The sequence below is a fragment of the Pangasianodon hypophthalmus genome, chromosome 6, assembly GCF_027358585.1.
Source record: "Pangasianodon hypophthalmus isolate fPanHyp1 chromosome 6, fPanHyp1.pri, whole genome shotgun sequence".
NCBI classification, from domain to species: Eukaryota; Metazoa; Chordata; class Actinopteri; order Siluriformes; family Pangasiidae; genus Pangasianodon; species Pangasianodon hypophthalmus.
In genome coordinates, this window is record NC_069715.1 from 17,547,994 (window position 1) to 17,567,367 (window position 19,374).

General features: G+C 36.4%; 1 protein-coding gene across 6 annotated transcripts in view; it reads right to left on the reverse strand.

The window, feature by feature from the left end:
• alpk3a (alpha-kinase 3a) overlaps window positions 1–8,568 on the reverse strand; it is a 56,430-nt gene extending 47,862 nt beyond the window's left edge. For 2 of the 6 annotated variants that reach the window (XM_034305182.2, XM_053234698.1), the window contains exons 1-5: window positions 8,069–8,563; window positions 7,499–7,766; window positions 6,347–6,468; window positions 4,036–4,153; window positions 2,421–3,828 (exon numbers count right to left, since the gene is read on the reverse strand). In XM_034305182.2, coding sequence (XP_034161073.1) covers window positions 2,421–3,828; window positions 4,036–4,153; window positions 6,347–6,468; window positions 7,499–7,629 — 1,779 coding nt within the window. In that variant the 5' untranslated portion in view covers window positions 7,630–7,766; window positions 8,069–8,563. Of the gene's footprint in view, window positions 1–2,420; window positions 3,829–4,035; window positions 4,154–6,346; window positions 6,469–7,498; window positions 7,770–8,068 lie in introns of those variants that run through there. The other 4 variants (XM_053234699.1, XM_034305181.2, XM_053234700.1 and 1 more) reach the window with 4 other exon arrangements.
• Window positions 8,569–19,374: the final 10,806 nt, after the last annotated feature.

Sequence of the window (19,374 nt, forward strand, 5' to 3'; positions counted from 1 at the left end):
GGGTATTTAAAAGCTTAATATGCCTAGACAAGTTAGAATTCAAATTTCCCTGTATATCTGAATTCACCATACATACAGTTGAATAGCTTCTGCTAGCTCTTCTTTGTCCTCAATAAAAGTATTCTACTATCAGAGCCTAGATTTTGTTGTTAATCAATAGAACATTTAATAACACAAATTGTTCTCCTTAATTTATGGCCCATTAAAGGCTCACAAAAATACCAGTATGCCTGGGCAGAATTTGAATGAAACTTTCTGTGAAATTTATTCACATTTGGTTAACTGCAAAAAAGCGTACTTTTCAGGTATCTTCTCTATTGCCATAGGAAGGGGTCAAAATTGCTGTAGCTAAACCGTACATGTTTGCCCTTCTGTATAAAGCAATGCTGAATTTATGTAAGGCTAATGTCGCAACCTGAGATGGCAAATGTCTTTATGGGTCTAGTAGCCTGTTTGTTCGGGCCCCCTAATGTTGTCTACAGTCTATCTATTGTGCAAAGATAGCTTTTGTATTTAAAAAATAGCTACAATATAAACAAAAGCTGCATGACTAAAGTAATAAATTATCTATCTGTCTGTTTGTTGTGGAGCCCTTAACTGAACAGATGCGTCATCACGGGACTTGTGAACCAAATATATTACCATCAAAAACTATGCTTCGACAAGGCAACAATAAAATACAGCAGATGGGTAGAAACAACAGTTATGTCATAGTTTATTTAGTAAAATGAAACATTTTTAAACCATGATCTATTTTGGTATTTATGTCTGTTCTTTCATTTGAGTGAGTAGTCATTGGTGTGCAGTGCTTAAAATTTTGGGACAGTAAGACTTAAATTGAATTAATAAAAAACAAATGCAATATTTTTATTACCCTATTTTACCCCCTCTGTTTAATCTGTAATTGTATAAACCTTGTCTTTGAATTTATTATTGTTGTAGGTGCACAGAAAGCATCTCAACAGAAAGCTGTTGGTCTGTTAGCTGTTGGAACTATTATGTCTCCATGTATTTACTAAACCCATATGCCAGCCAAATTAATTATTTTAATGCCCTTACTAAAACTAAAACTAAACTAAAATGATACTGAAATTTGCATTCATAACATTTTTATGAAGCACTAAGCATACATTCTCCAAAATTCTCAGTGTCATGAATATATTGTTTGTAAAAACCTAATAGTAACTTTCAAGACAAGGATAAATAAAATTTAGTGATTTCAAACAGACTCTCTTTCATGTAAAGACAAAATCATATTAAACTAATATCTTCTCAAGTGTTTTGACATGACATTCATAAATTTCCCAGCATTCCTTTATAAATGGTTTATGCAATTCTTATGAATGTGTTATAAAGGTCCTGTGTAGGTACCCTTCAGATAGTGTTGCTCCTAAGCTCTAGAATACTGTTCCAGAGAACTTTGGGGATGATAGCTCAAAAGCCATTTTTAAATCCAGATTAAAAACATACTTGTTTGGCTTGGCCTGTTGGCCTATGTCTTGGGACCATTCATGATTTGTAGTAGTTTTCATAGATTTGTAGTTTCATCAGTGAATTACGTTGTCTCTTTAATGTGTTTTATCATAAATAACCTTTTTCCCAGAAATTCTAAAAATAAAATCCTATATTTGCACTGATGTTTTAATATATTTTAATAATTAAAATTAAATTAAAAATAAAAGCTATATTTATTTTTATATTTTTATATATTTAACAAGCAGTGGTTTGTATTAAAGCAAGTGTATAGAAAACTTGTGTATTTGTGTCTTGTGGAAAAACTGAAGATCCAAAAATTGTTCTATTTTAGTTCTATTTCATTGAAAAAGACACTGACTAAAATTAACTAAAGTAGAAGAAAGCAGAAGATCTTGAAATAAGTAGAATTTTCACTGTTTTCTAAGATCATCTAAAAATGTTACTTCAATTTTAGTACATTTCTTTGAGCCAAAATTAGTTTTAAACATTCTCACTTGTGCTCACCAGTGGACCACAATGTCATTATGAAAGGACTGCTCTGAATTACAAAAAGCAACATGGGCCATAGTATTGCATCTTGTTGTACACTTTTTGTATGTGTAATTTTTTTTGTGTTTTTATACATTTTCATAAGAATATGAAATAATACGGTAGTTTCACACTACTGATCCTGTCATGCCCTTTGGGTGGCTGCTCAAGAGAACTGCTGATGCACTGAAACCTGTATTCTCACTGGTCACATACTCGCTCTTCATTACTAATGAGGGCCTTAAAGACCTAGTTCACTTTTGAAATTAGTCAGAAATGTAGAAATTTTTTAGCCACTAGACAAATACAGCACATAGGTTGTTTTTGGTATGGTATTATTTAATTGGAGATGTATTCTGGAATGCATATCCATAATGAATAGAAATATTAATGTAGAGGAGTAGGAATAAACTCACCTCATGAATTGTCAACAAGGTGTTCTTTTGAAGTGCTTCTGGACCAGCTTCCTTTTCTTCTTCTACACTCTCATAAAGTATCTTAGACGCTTGGGAGATATCTTTGATGTAATTTGTAGTAAACCCATGAATGTGATTATCCAAATTCAAACTCTCCATCTCAGTCTTAATATGTAATGAGGGTGTTTCCTGGAAAAAGTGTGTATTTACATAAAGGGTTCCAGTTTGATTTTGCTGATCTATTGCCACAGGCACAAGCTGATCTGGCATGGTACCACAGACATCTGATGTTGTGTCATATCTTTGTGGCTGCGTTTGTGGGAGATGACTATGTGCTTCTGTATTAACAGCCAGGATTTCTTTTTTGACATTTATGTCACTGACTTTCTTAGAGGAGTCTGTGATCTCAGGTGATTTTTTACTCTTGCCAAAGAATATGTCCTTTAGGGAATGAAACATTGAGCTGAGTGCAGACTTTTGCTGGTACTCTGGTTCTTTGTATACCGGCGTCTTTGCTTCAGAAGCAGTTGCAGTTCTGTGTTCATGCTCAAGCTGTCTAATATTTTCTTGTTCTTTTTCCAATGACCTTTCGTGTTCTCCTTCCCAGCAACTCTCCCACTCCTGATGCCTTCCTTCAGCTTTCATCTTTTCCTCCTCTGTGTCCACCTCCTTCTCTCTTTCCCTTTCTTGAATGGTGCTGGCTTTAGTGCTTGTAATCTCATGTGACTGAAGTGTAGTCTTTTGATGTTCTTCACCAAATTTTAATTGCAAGGACTCTACCAAGATCTTTGCCAGGCTCATTCCCTCATGTGTATCCTTCCCTTCTCCTGTACCTTGGTTAGACTGAGTGGTAAAAGTCTCATCAAATCCATTGGAGATCGAGATATTAGTTCTGGTTACTTTCTCTTTGGTGGATGGGGTGGTGTCACCAATTTCTCCCTTCTCCGAACCGTAGATAAGCTGTTGATTACCATTATTTTGACCTACATTTGAGCTCATATGCTGACTGTCATTTTCTTGACTTCTATCAGATCTGTGGACTTTTACTGAAAGCCTATTCATCTCCTCATTAAGAGCTTCTGGCTGGTCCTCAGTTATTTCCCCCTCTTTTGCATCATTGTACTCTCCAAACTGGACAGATGATGAGTTGTGCACTAGACCATCAGTCCGCCTAACAGTGTTCTGGCTGCTGCTCAGATGTTCCTGTAGAATGTTCTCCTTCTCTTGGCAGTAACTGTGTTCTAACTCTCTTCGTTTTAGTTCAGCCTTCTGCTTGAGCTTGGCAAAGAACCTCTGGTGGATTTTGTATTCACTCATGGTGCCCACCTCTAATACCCCAGAACAAGAGACAATACCCTTGCTGTTCCTGGCTGATGCCTGATAGATGGCTGCATCATCCACTGTGCAGCTAAAAAGAAATTGACAATCACTATATAGTCATTAAGTAAGAATGATGTACCAAGATTTGGAATTATGTCACACCACTAAACAAAATCCAGTGAAATTAATGCTAATGTTAAGGTCAAAAATGCAATATTAATTTTTAAATAAGAAAGGTTATATAACTATTGCCATCTACTAGAAAATTAGTGAAAGTCAGTTCTGCTCAACATACTTGTAGATATGGAGCGTATGGATTTTTCCATTGCGAAAAATTTCATACTTGGGAAGACCACAATATCTGTCTAATTCCATGTCATCTTTATACCAAGTCAGCTCAGGAACTGGGTAGCCTATGAATAGGAAGACAGTCCAACAATTTCTTTCATGAACACTTAAATGTAACAGGCAAATGCTGTTTTCCCCCAGTATCAATCAATATAGAAACAACAGGCAGTGTAGTCAATATTTATGTAGTAGAGTGAATATTGAACAATTAAAATCTTGTGCAACAAAAACAAAGTGAGGAGGAAGGAGAAGGAAACTTCTTCTTCTTCTCCTTTTTTTTAATACCATGTCTGTTAATATTGCAGCATAAAATGTAATAGTCAAAGGTGGTTAGAGTATTTTAAGCTGGCTGTTTTTTAAGCTTCAGTCCTTATCCTTCAGTTCATTATCCCCAAATACAGCAACTCCAGAATTGCAACAAAATTGAAAGCATATTCAAATTAATGACAATAAAACACTACTACTGTAGTGTATCATAAATGGGATAGATAATGAAGTGAAGTGACTTGTGGCCAAGTGTGGTGACCCATACTTGGAATTTGTGCTCTGCATTTAACACATCCAAGTGCACACACACAGTAGTGAACACAAACACACACCGTGAACAAACACTCGGAGCAGTGGGCCGCCTTTTTTGCTGCGGCACCCAGGGAGCAGTTGGGGGTTCAGTGCCTTGCTCAAGGGTCTCACCTCAGTCGTGATATTGAGGGTGGAAGAGAGTGCTGGTCATTCACTCCCCCCACCTACAATCCCTGCCGGACCTTAGACTCGAACCCACGGCCTTCAGGTTCACCTTCGGGTTGCAAGTCCAACTCTCTATCCATTAGGCCACGACTGCCCCCAATATTATTTATTGCCATTAGAGTTACAGAATTACAGTACAGTGAATTTCTTTTCTTCACATACAGTGCCTCCAGAAAGTATTTACACCCTAGTGATTATTTCTCTTTTTCTGTTTTGCAACATCAAATTTAAGTATATTAGAATGGGATTATTTCTGCTCCTTTTGAAGTGATTCTCTACAGAAATAAAATTATGTAAATTATTTAGATGTCCTCAGAATTATTTCAAAATAAAAAATATATAAATTGTTTAATGCTTGATAACTATTCAACTTCTTTTCTTTTAACAGTTTAAATTGGGACTAGTATTTAATTTTCTTGAGGGCTTACACCAGATATGTTAAAGAAGATACACCAGTGTTAATTTCAAATGCATCTGTGTCCAATTGTATGCTTGCACGATACATATCGACAGATTAGTCCTGTTGTCATGAGGACCATGGAACTGCCAGTGAAGCTTTGAAGTGAAGTTGTTAAGAGGAAAAAAGCTAGAGGTTATAAAAAGGTTTATAAAAGGTTAGAAAAAGATCTCTCAACCTTCTTAGGAGCACTGTGATATCCAATATAACAAAATATGTATGGCAAAACCCAAATATGGCAAAACACAGACACTACTAAGATCAGGCTGTCCTTAGAAATTGAGGGCACAGGCAACACAAAGCTGTAACTGCTGCAGAAGGACAATGCACTAAGTATTGCCCCAGGTAGGGGGTTGGGCAAGGTGAATACTTATCAATTAAGCAGTGCTTTTTTTTTTATTTTGAAATAATTCTGAGGACATCTAAATATTTTAAAAAATTTATTTCTGTAGACAGTCACTTCAAAAGGAGCAGAAAAAATAATCCCATTCTAAGATATTTAAATTTGATGTTGCAACACAGAAAAAACTAATAGAAATAATCACTAGGGGATGAATAGTTTCTGGAGGCACTGTATCCTAGCTTAGAAAGAAGCTAGAGTCAGAGCACAGGATCAATTATCGTATGATTTGAACCTTTTAATTTGCAGCCCAGAGCCTTAACATGTGAACTACCACTGCCCCAGCAGTCATTTTTATGCTTGGCTAGAGGAACAACCTCTCACCCACAGTGATCTATGATTACAGTTCTTGTTTTGCTTTTGATCTCTTACTTACACTTTTGAAAGTTTTGTGAGAGAGGATGTGAAAGACTGCAAAAGCTCACATGCTAATACAAATTTACAAAACTTTGAGCCATATTTTCATGTCAAATTTTACAAATAGACGATGTATTCTCCATATTTCCGTATTTAAATAATGGTTTGGTTTGCATTTCCTATTTGCTGATGAAAAGCAACAATTTCAAAAACATTTTCTAAATATTTGCAGTCGGATATTTGAGTTTTTGTCATCAATCTATGTACATACACATCTGGTAAACAGCAGTGAAGGCCTACCTGTGACCACACAGGTGAATTTCACATTGCAGGCCTCTGATACTGCCTTGGACTTGATGGTAGTCTCAAAACATGGCTGAGTCTCTTCTGTCAGCTGAGACATGACAGTACAAAATGTACTCCTGAACATGGAAAACCATATAAATTGATCTTTAACTCACAAGGTATCTGTGATTTCAATGTACAGGCATTTTTTTAAACCACTCAGCATTGGTGTCACAACCAGTCATGACTAGATATATAGGTTTGAAAAGGGGTGGGGGTGGGATTTGTAGGTAATTGATTTTACATTGCTATGGCTTTGGGGAGATTGCGTTGTGATTTCAGTAAACTGAGGTTGCATTATTAAATACCTTCATAGCATGTAAAAAAATGAGAAACATTCTTGTTGGAACTAAAATATTTGTATAACAACCACAAATACAATATCTGAAGCTCAAATTTTCTGCTTTTTGTTTTAGGATATACAAGGGTTGGGGTGTTGGGGTAGTTATATTTTGTTAGATGCCATTAATACAAAAATCTTTTTTAAAGGTTTACCTCATTGGTTTGGAGTTTGAATACCTGTGATCTGAGTAGCTATTTAGTAAATGCCAGACAAAACAACTTATTAGACATGGGTATCTCCATGAGTCATTAATCTAAATTTAATTGTAGTTACTTAAGTGATCCTTCTATAGCTATTTTGGTGTATTATTTTTCAATGTCAGCAGTCTGTATTCATTTTAAATAATTGCCACTGATATTCCTCAGGACACATATAAATCATATAAATCCCTTTCAGCATTGCAGCAGTATTGTATCAGTATAGTAGCAGCAGTACCATATTATTAAACATATTTATTATGCCTATATAGTATTAAAATAATAACTAAATAGAAGCAGGACAATAACTAAACAAGACCAATATAGTTTCATTTCAAGATATATATGCTTTACTGTGTATAGGGAAAATATTTTAGAAACGGCATAATAATTGGTACAAGTAGGTAACTGGAATTATTGTATATAGTTGTACACACTGGTGATCAGTGATAACTGACCACCCAAACTGATCAGATGAAAATCAGATGATAGTATGGTATTTTCTCCTAAACATCAACTAATCCAATATATGTTCTGCCACACTAGACAAGACAAAGGCTCTCCTACCTGTTTTCAGGCCGGACACTGGAGAGGTAGTTGCGGCTATCTAAACGTGGTGACAGGACATCGTCCCCGTTTTGACTGCCATATCTCCCATTGCCTGAATATGAATGGGTCATTGGCCTCCGTGATGTCATTGTCCAGAAAATACTCTGGTTTATATAATCCAAATGAAAATGGTGGCTTGCTGTAGAATAACTCTGGTGCTTTGGAATAAAACAGTCTCTGCTACCCAAACTCCTAGTAAAAATACTCCACTCTACTGAGTCTGGAGCTGCTGACAGGAAAAGAACAGTTTTAACAAAGTGAACAGAATTTTAGACTTAGTGCAAATCTTCAAATATTATAATGGTTATAAAATGTACATCAGATGATTAATAAGACAGTTACTCTGGTTAAGAAACAATCTAGGCAAGTTTAATCAGACAGAGCACTTGGAAAAGTTATAAATAGAACTGGTTAGTTGTGAAGCTACTTTTAAGGTTGTGTGCAGTTATAGATGTTTGAACAGATAAACATCTGCGCTAACTTTACATTGCTTTGCAAAAATATACTAAAACATTTATAAATACTCACCATTTGTGTGTTTTTTCTAGTTGTTTAGAGGCTGCTTTCACTGGACCAATGCTCTGCATTTGTCAATCATGGCTGAGCATGTGGTGCCAGAAGGGCCCTATTTATAGCAGGCCTACAAATAGGAGCAAGAGCACATCACATTTTCCGAATCTAGGCACCGTTCCAAAGCCACTTGCTAGGACACTCCAAGGAAGAGTTATAATCAGTGTCATACACAGCCACTGATCACTGGCAAAATGATACAGCTTAATAACCTTTTCCTATGACCAAGGCAAATGTCATCCAGATGACCAGAGAGATGAAGTAGTTTAGATAGTTCCTTCTAGGTGAATACATAGGTTACTGTTTATACAGGGATGGTGGAAGGGATCTGTTTCACCAGGGGATTGGTCTGTGACCTGTCTAAAAGCAGTGTTCAACCTTAATTAGGGCAGCCCCTTTCAGATGATACTGCCACTCACTACTCTCAGCTCCCTTCCAGCGTCAACATACTTGGCCACTGCTCTAGTCCTGTTGCTTCATTTTCCAAACATAAAATGGCTCTGGTTACAGACTCCCTCAGAAACATGCAATATCTCTCTCTCTCTCTCTCTCTCTCTCTCTCACACACACACATACACACACACACACACACAAAATGAGTTTCTGCATGTGTGTGTGTGTGTGAGAGAGAAAGAGAGAGAGAGATTGCATTTTAACGTTCCTTTATTAAACACATATTTTCTGTACCTTAGTAAAGTTCCCATCTTTAAACACACTTTTTTTTATAATATCATCAAAAATTGTGATATACAAAAATAAATTCATGATTATTAATTGTACAAAGCTCTCCTCTATAATCATTTTTAAGGTTCAGCATAGAGCTATAAAACTAAGTCTAACCATATGCTTGCATTTAAAATATTTTTTTAAAATTCAGCAGACATCATAATCTTGTCCTGCTTCAATCATTTTCCTTCTGCGATTGTAAATTGCCATTTTGGTTTGTCCTCAAACAAAATTTATCAACTCGCATTTTTCCGCTTTTTCTTTAAAATGTTAATCAAAACCATTAAACAGTGTTTCTAAATTCTTTTAAAATTTAACCATTGACATTGTGTAAAAAAAAAACAGTGAGATTTAAAATGGGTTAATAGCAATATAATATGTAAAATTCTCCATTGCAGATCCCCAGCTAGCCTAGTCAATCCGGGCTTATACAGCAGTCTCCACATGCCAAGACCAAAGTGAGCCAGCAGGGTGTGTCCACCTGCTCATTCAGTTTGGCTTTATTTAAAACTTTAACACACCCATACCGCCATTGTCTCTTATGTAGAGGGTTCTAGTTGCCAATGTCTGATACTTAAGTGGGGAAAGGGACCCTTTTCTGCTTGACTCAACTGTCCATTCACTGAGCAGCCTCTTGTCCTCTTCAGTTAGTGTCTGCTTAACTTTCTCCAGGATCTGTGTAACAACTCTGATGGATATTACCTTCAGCTTTTGTGCCACTGATGCTGTGTTGACCAGGTTCATCTGCTCCTTAGTCCTAACATTACACTTTCAGTGCCATTTAAAAAATTATGTAAAAACTATAATCTGAACTGTAATCTGTTTTCTGCTTTCAACATGTATGAGACCCTGACTCCTCCTTTGGTAAATATAAAACACTGCTGAACCAAGTGCAACTTGTCCCAGAATAATCAAGAATAAAAGCTTGAAAACCCTTTAAAAGTCTTTTTGGATGTTCAAGTACAGCCAGCCAAAGCCAAAGTAAGGACATTATTAGATTGTTAATTACTAATGTTCTTCCCCTAAAAGACAAGTTAATGAGTCTAAAATCCACTCCCAGTTTTTCTTAACAATGGTCTCCTCACCTAAAAACACATGTGAATATTTAAAACCACCCCTTGACCATTGTAAAACCCCAGGCAAGACTGGTTCTCACCCCTGCAACTTTCCTACCAATAACGCTGCACTCTTTTTCCTTACCTTAGCTGATCCTCATCTGCAGTTATCCCAAATACATCATTACCATTACATCATCTGCAAGCAGAAAGTTAGAAACATGGTATGTCCTCTGCAATGTGAACTCCTGCACGTTTCTTTCTAACTAGCATTGGTTCTATTGCTATGGTGAACAACATTCCTGATAGAGAACAGTCCTGACTGATTCCCTTCTCTACCTTAAAAGGAGCTCTTAAACCACTGCTGAATTTTTAGTACACTCTCAATGTTGTAAGGAAAATGTTTCTGTTTATAAGGGAGCACTGTAGCAATGTAGGTGCTTCACTGTAAATTTAATTAATCCGTTTCATAAAATGACCAGTCTCATTAAATCAGTCTCATTAGTTAATCAGTCTCATAGAATATTCCCTTTTTAAGTTTAGAATTTTAATTAGAAATTAAAATTACAACTCGTAAATAAGTCAAAATGATTAAAACCTTAATTTTAGTTGAGAACAATAATCAATGACTGACTTTTATGAAGGCTTAGTTCTGAATAGTTACTGGAATACATAGAAAAGAATAAACACCAATTAACTATTTACAATGAACCTAATTCTAAATAGGAACAGACGAAGAAGACACGCTTGTGAGAGAGAGAGAGGAGAAAGGAATGTGTGTGTGTGTGTGTGTGTGTGGATGCGCTTTCTGCTGTAGAACTCGCTTGTCCCTTTGTGTGTGTGTGTGTGTGTGTGTGTGTGGGTGGGTGTGTGTGTGTTATAATAATGAAGAACCACATGAAACTGTGGCCTCCTGGTGTTTGAAACAAGGAGAACAATAGGGAATAGACATATGGCAGGGACTTTAAAAGACTTGCATTTGGTGGATGGCCAGCAATGAAAATATTTCCAATGACAAAAAAGTTCCAATTAATTCACGTTAATGTGAATAACGCTACAGAGTTTGGATCCTATTTTTCCTCGACATAAATCGTGTTAGTAAGCACAGAGGGAGATCACATGCAAATATAAGAGCGAGATTATATGCTGTGTGCACGATTCCCTTCGTGAAAAAAAAAATGCTGATTTAACGAACAGTTTGCAGCTTCGAATTACTCAACACAGTAAAACTTAGAAAGAAACAATAGTGAACAGTATCTTACGACGGTGTTTTAGGGACACTGTTTAACAAAAAAAGTGAAATTTTTCAAGAATAAGTCATAATATTTCAAGAATAAAGTTGTAATTTTTCAAGAAAAAAGTCATAATACATCATATTACAAGAAAAAAGTTTCAGTATTTCGAGAATAAAGTCATAATATTTCGAGAAAAAAGTCTAAATATTTCGAGAATAAAATTATAATATTACAAGAAAGAAGTCATATAATCTCGTAATGTGTTGAGAATAAAGTTGTAAATGACTGCCTGGTGGGCTTGCGGACTGCCAGTTTTTCTGATGCGTAGAAGCTCTTGCCTAAAGAATATACTTATTGTTCCCAGCACTCCCATTAATTGCTCCAAGTTCTGCATGGATGACTATCAGTTACATTCATGTACAATCAACAGGTACATTTTCATATTAGCTCGGATACCTTTTTATGATCAGTAGTTAGAACATTTGAAAATTTAATTTGTAAAGTTAGATTATCTGGTGGTGTAGGCATCAGTAGCCTATTAGCCCACCAAGACTTGGCAAGCATAAGGAATTGAGGTCTAACTGAGGTCAGTGAACTTCATTGGCAACGTTTCTATTCCAAATTATATCTGATCTTTATTCCAGTTTAAATTTTTTATTTTATTGCCAGGTGATTTATTGGATAGGTATAGTATGATTCATTTGTGTGTGATATTAAAACAAAACCTGGCTTGGAATATAATTCCTGCTCAGAAGTATGAAATAATGTGAACATGTGATGCTTCAACAAGATTCGTGTGATGAAATTTGTAGCTTAGGCAAGACTTATGGATATAGTTGGCTATAGCGATTGGTTAGCAAAGTGCTAATTTGTGGGTCAGGAGAGGACACTCCAAAAATCTACCATTACAGCCCTTGCCCGCTTGATCTACACTAATCTATTTTGTTAAAACATCTGCAGGTCACACTTTGTTAAGGTGTAGTCCTACTGTCACAACATATGATCTTATGCACTCCACATTTACTGAATAGCATGTCTCAATTGCAAGAACCTACTCACTTGTATTAGGTGTGTGTGTGTGTGTGTGGACACGTGCTCTGCTCTGGAATTCGCTTGTGCCTGTGTGTGTTCGCACTGAGCTTATAATAATGAAGAACCACGTGAGACTGTGGCCCCCTGGTATTTAAAACAAGGAGAACAATAAGGAATAGATATGTGGCAGGGACTTTAAAAGACTTGATGTGGTGGATGGCCAGTGATAGAAACTATGAAAATATTTCCAATGACAAAATAAGTTCCAAACCGTAGTAATGTAAATGTGAATAATGCCACAGAGTAAGCACAGAGGGAGATCATAGAGAGAAGAAAAGAGATCTGCCGTGGTGCACATGATTCCCTTCATATGAAAAAATGCTGATTTTAACAAACAGTTTGCAGCTTCAAATTACTCAACACAGTAAAACTTAGTGTTCACTATTGTTTCTTTCTATCTTACGATAGCGTTTTAGGGACACTGTTTAAAGAAATATAGTACAACATTTCAAGACTAAAGTCATAATATTTTGAGTATAAATTTGTAATTTTTAAAAAAAAAAGTTCTATCATTACGGGAAAAAAGTTTCAATATTTGGAGAATAAAGTCATAATATAACAAGAAAAAAGTCAATATTTCGAGAATAATCTTGTAATGTTTCGAGAATAAAGTCGGAAATGACTAACTTGTAGAATTCAATGATAAAAGTAATATAACCATAAATTTATACACATTTAAGTTGCTACAAGACACATTAAAAGAAATGTTTATGAAAAATTTACTAGTTTGTGAAATATTATCTGGTTAGGAACTAGCATGTTTATCTTGTTAAAGTTATTGATCTAAAAAAGCCATGAAGGATGCCGTTCCAATGTTTGTTTCAAAAATGTTATTTGGTTAAAGATGGCAGATATGCTATTGAACATACAATCAGGTCCATAATTTGGATAGTGACACAATTTTTGTAATTTTGCCTCTGTACATCATCACAATGGCTTTCAAATGAAGCAATCAAGATGTGACTGAGGTATAAACTTTCAGCTTTAATTCAAGGGGTTTAACAAAAAAATTGCATTAATGGTTTAGGAATTACTACAGAGTCCCTCCATTTTCACAGGCTCAAAAGTAACTGGACAATTGACTGATAAGCAGTTTCATGGCCAGGTGTGGCCTATATCCTCATTATTTCATGAGAAATTAAGGAAGTAAAAGGTCTGCAGTTGATTCTAAGCATTGAATTTGCATTTGGAATTTGCATTTGGTAGCTGTTAATGGGAACTCTCAATATGCGGTCCAAAGAGGTGTCGATGCATGTGAAGGAGGCCATCATTAGGCAAAACAGGCAAACCAGAAATCAAAACAGACCTATCAGAGAGATAGCAGAAACTTTAGGACTGGTCAATCAACAATTTAGCACACTCTTAAAAAGAAGGAATGCACTGGTGAGCTCAGCAACACCAAAAGGCCTGGAAGACCATGGAAGACAACTAAAGTGGATGAATGCAGAATTGAATGAAAAAAAAAAACCCTTCACAACATCTACCCAAGTCAAGAACACTCTGGAGGAGGTAGGCATATCATTGTCAAAGTCTACACCTTCATGGATGTAAATACAGACTGTTTACCTCAAGATGCAAACCACTGGTAAAACTCAAGAACAGAAGGAAGGCCAGATCAGACGTTGCTAAAAAAAAAAAAAAAAACTCACCAGTCATGATGCAAGATTAACTTGTACCAGAATGATGGGAAGAGAAGAGTATGGAGAAGGAAGTGAAGGCTCATGTTCCAAAGCATACCACATCATCTGTCAAACATGTGGAGACAGTGTTAAAGCATGGGCTTGTATGGCTGCCAATGGAACTGGGCCACTGGTGTTTATTGATAACGTGACTGCTGATAGAAGTAGCATCTGAAACATAGAGCTATATGTTCTGCTCAGATTCAGTCAAATACTGCAAAACCGATAGGACGGCGCTTCACAGTACAGATTGAATATGACCCAAAACATACGGTGAAAGTAACCCATGGGCTTCTTAAGGCAAAGAAATTAAATGTTCTTAAATGTCCAATGACCTCAACCCAATTGAGCATGCTTGTCACTTACTGAAGACAAAACTGAAGGCAGAAAGACTCACAAACAAGTAGCAACTGAAGGCCACTGCAGTAAAGGCCTGGCAAAGCATCTCAAGGGAGGAAACTCAGCATTTGGTGATGTCCATGGGTTCCAGACATTAGGCAGTCGCTGACTGCAAAGGATATGCATCCATGAATTTAAAATAATCCTAATATTTATGATTATGTTAGTTTGTCCAATTACTTTTGAGCCTGTGAAAAATGGCTATAATTCCTAAACGGTTATTGCAATATTTTTGTTAAACCCCTCGAATTAAAGATGCAAGTCTACACTTCAATCACATCTTGATTGCTTCATTTCAAATCCATTCTGGTGGTGTACAGAGTCAAAATTATGAAAATTGTATCACTGTCCAAAGACTTATGGACCAGACTTTATGTATAACTTTCATTTTCTAATTGTTTTGCATTCTTTAAGTTGTATTAATTTAACATGTTGTATTAATTTAACATTGTGTCAACCATCCCCATTATATGTGCAAGCCAATACTATGTTGGACCATGTTGTTCATCACATGATTTTAATTATGAATGAATTAACTTTGGCAAATACATTCTCTCATTAGGTATATGTTTTAGGTGTGATGTTAAGCTTTCATTTACTGAGATGATATATGGCTTCTTATTTATGCAACACAGCAGTGATACACAACAATGAAAACTCTTGAACTCACCTGAAAGTTATTGTTGTTTTATTCTGCAGTTCCATGATGGCAGAGAAACTGTCATATATTGTGGTTTTCTTGAGAAAGCGAAGTGTCTCAGAGGAAGCAATTCATTTTATGGAGGAGCAAAAGTTATAAATTGTTGTTTAAAACATAAGGCAAACAGTTGATTTAAAAATGGTCTATCCACTAAGGTGGTGACACTGAGCGTCCTTGTCCAGGTTCTTACTGAAACAAGTAATGTTCCAATAGGGCACCAAGTCTACATGAAAGCTTCATAGCAGACTTTTGTATGAATCAAAGTATGGGAAAGTATCCATTATGTAAACAGAATTTTAGCATGGATCTAATATGTGCCAAACAAAATACCAAATGTGACTAAGCGGTGGCTTGGTGGTTAAGGCTCTCTGTTACATCAAAAGGTTTCAAGCGCCAGCACTGCCACTGCAAGCTGCCACTGTTGGGCCTTTGAGCAAGGCTCTTAACTCTTTCTGCTTCAAGAGTGCTGCATTAGGGCTGACCCTTTTTTCTAACAAAGAAAGCTTCCCAGCTTCCTAGCAAGCGGGGATATGAGAATTTCACTATATTGTATATGTGAAAAATAATGGTACTTTCTTCTTTCTAAATGAAAGGGCAAACATACATTACAAATTATACTAGAAAATAATTTGATTTTATAATAATATTAAAATGGCAAATATGATGCATCTATATGGTTGGGTCCATAACTATTTGGACAGTGACATAATTTTCATAATTTTGCCTATGTACACCACCACAATGGATTTGAAATGCAGCAATCAAGATGTGCTTGAAGTGTAGACTTTCAATTTTAATTCAAGGGATTTAATGAAAATATTGCAGTAAACATTTAGGAATTACAGCCATTTTTCACATAGTCCCTCCATTTTCACAAGCTCATAAGTAATTGACTGATAAGCAGTTTCATGGCCAGATGTGGCCTGTTTCCTCATTATTTCATGCATCTCAAGCATATTGACTGTTTCATTTCAAATCTACTGTGGTGGTGTACAGAAGCAAAATTACACCGCTGTCCAAATACTTATGGAGCCGACTGTATGTACCTTTTCCATATGAGTTAACTTAAGTTGCTTCCATTCCCTGAGCCAAAATATAGCCTGTTTTCCCTCTCCAATGAACTGTTTAATATATACATTAAAATCAACAGTGTTATATCAACACCTAAAGAGTTAATTTTTACATTAATTTGGAGCATATACATCTCAGATATGCAGGTACAGATGCAGGTGCAGGTATACAGAGCTTTACTGAATGTAGCAATCAAAACAAATACCTAATCCTGAATCAAAGTCAAGGTGCAAGAGTCACGCAATCAACAATCAACATGGACTAGGGCAGGCAAGAGTAAGTTGAAAAACCAGAAACGAGATCAAAAACCTGGAAGACATTCAATAAATAAAGGCTTGGTCTTGACTGGTATAATAACACAGACTGTATACTTAACAAAGTGAAGGTGTAGTGAGGGTGCTTATATGAGTATACAGGTGATTGAGTCCAGGTGTGTGCAATCAGTAATTGGGTAAACATGAAAGCGAGAGTGTCTGTAATGGCTGTGAATTGTAGTCCTTGGCAAACATGTTTATAAGCTGCGCTGTATTCTGGGAGTTATAATTTAACGGAGACTCCAGCATTGACATGACAGAACCCCCTCAACCCACACCAAACAAAGAAAGTGTAAGCTTTAAAGCATTTAAGATAATGTAAGCAGGTTCTCCTTTGATGTCCAGAGGTGTCGGGGGTGGGGGTGGAATGCTGGGCAGGGGACCGGGCCTGACTGGCTTAAGGCATGAGACATGGAACTATGGAGCTATACGGCTGTGGCGTGGCAAGCTTGCATGTGACATTGTTGAGTAGTTGCAATATACTGAAAGGACCAATATAGTGATGTGCCAGCTTTCTGCAGCTTTTAGTGGTCTTTGGTGGAAAGCCACACCCAATCACCAGGTTCATAGGTGGGTGTCTCTTCATGATGTCTGTCTGCAAGGTAAAAAATAAGTGTTCCATAAGGTTCTGTTTTAGGCCCACTGCTTTTTCCTTTACACATGCTACATCTAGGTAAAATTATTCGTAAACGTGGTATTAGCTTCCACTGTTATGCTGATGACACACAGTTGTATGTTTCGGCAAAGCCAGATGTTGAGGGATGTATAAAGGACATTAGATGCTTATTAACTTCCTTCTACTTAATTCTGAAAATACAGAAGTACTTGTACTAGGACCACATGCAGCTAGAAGTAAGCTTTCAGATTACATAGTAACTCTGGATGGTCTTTCTGTTTCATCATGTGCAGCAGTAAAAGACTTTGGTGTGATTATTGACCCCAGTCTTAAGGGTTAATATCAAATGACTGAAGGCTGTCTGGGTGCTTTTGATGTTTTAATTATTCTGACTTTGTTGCGATTATCTGAGTTTTGTACTAGTTTGAGTGTGTTATTATCAGATGCACAGGACGCTAGCTAATTAGCATTTTGTGTTGAGATTGATGTGCACCGATCGATTAAGTGTTCCATGTATTACAGATATGTTTATTTTATCAGTTCATATATGAAATATTTAAAAGGGATCTAGTCCACTTAAAATTTGGCTAGTTTTACAGAGTTTAACAGAGTTTAATATTTATATATACAATAAAGTATATATATATATTTTTTTATTGTGACATTTTTGCTAAAGAAACTCAATTTATTTTAAGCAGGTTATAGACTTGTATAATGTGTGTATGCCCTATAAATCTGTAACATGAGATAGAATTGAATAAATATGAATATGATTCTATTTCATATGTTCTGTATGCACAGGACTCATGCAAGGACCCTCATGGAATGAGACCTTTGTTCTCCCCAGGAACACAAAGTTCACCATCCTTCACACATTCCACAGAACCCAGCTTTAACAGGCTGCATAAGGCTACTTTACATCTCCTGTAAGGACAATGACTTTTAAGATGATGCACCATAGTTTGAGAACTTGTTGCCTTTTTAATGTAATTCCTTATATATATCATGCCTATAGCCACCATTATGATGCTTTTGATCATTTAACAGGTATCATAGTGTTAATGAGTGTATCAATAACAGCAGGTATGTCGTGTTTGATATGTGTATGATCGCTATTGAATTTCCTAAGGGTTGGTATAACGTGAGTTTGAGTACAGTGTTATTATATCCATGTTACAAAATTCATAACCAAATTCTAACTCTGACATGTGGAAAGTTTGCAAAGCACATAACTCAGAGACCTGTATGTTAATTAGTGTCAGAGGAGTTTACACCCAGCCCCAAGATCCTGCTGATTGGAGCAAACACTTTGGGGTCAGCCCAACTGGAAAGGGTTAAAATTCCCTGACACAAAGGAAACTCTAAGTCACATCCAACACAGCTCTGTGAGAGGTCTCTTTTAACATCTTCAGAATTCTCGTCACCAAACTACTCCAGGAGAGTTCTCTTCAACTAACAGCTCAAGAGAGTCTCCATCCACATCTGAAGGAAGTCCCTTCCAACAAGTCACCAGTTGGACATAATTGCCGGTGGCCACAGAGGTAATATCTCATGCATAATTAATAAATACACTAATTTCAGGAAAATCCTCAATTCCACTCTAAAGATTCAGAAGTTGGATGAAGGTCTACAGACATTCCTTTGTGAAGATGAGGCCATTCTAAAAAGTTGACCAATAATTGCGTCCTCTAATGACCCAAATGACCTAAAGGTGCGTAACCCAAACCACCTTCTGTTACTGAGGAACTCGTGGGTGAAGGATTAGGTCATACAGATTATGCAAGATGAACATGTGTTTGTTGGCAAGGATTGTATCAAGACTGAAAGCAGTGAATTGAAAAGACTGATTACAAAGCTCTTGACTTCTCCAAGAAGCTGAATGAGGCAGTGGTAAAGACTGCATTCCTATGGTGTGTCAAGTGCTAGAAATCTCTGACACCAGAAGTCAGAAGTACACATACTGTCTCCTCCAAAATTACTGGATTGGCAAAGCCAATTCTTGCTTTTGCTGTACACTAAAGACATTTGTTTCTGAGATCAAAAGATGAATATGCGATGATAGATCAGAATTTCAGCATTTATTTCCTGATATTTACATCTAGATATTTTGCACAACTTAGAACATGGCACCTTTGGTGGCAAACTACAAAATTATAGGAACAGATAGTCTTAAAGTAAATTAAAGTTAATAATATTTGGTTGTATATCCCATTTTTGCAATAACTTCATCAAGCTGGTGACCCACTGACATCAAAAACTGTTGCAAACTTTTGTAATGCTTATCCAGGTTTTATCAGTCATTGTTGGTTTTAGGGGATTTCTCTTCTCTCCTCTTCAGAAGGTGAAATGCAAGCTCAGTTGGGTTATTGACATGGCA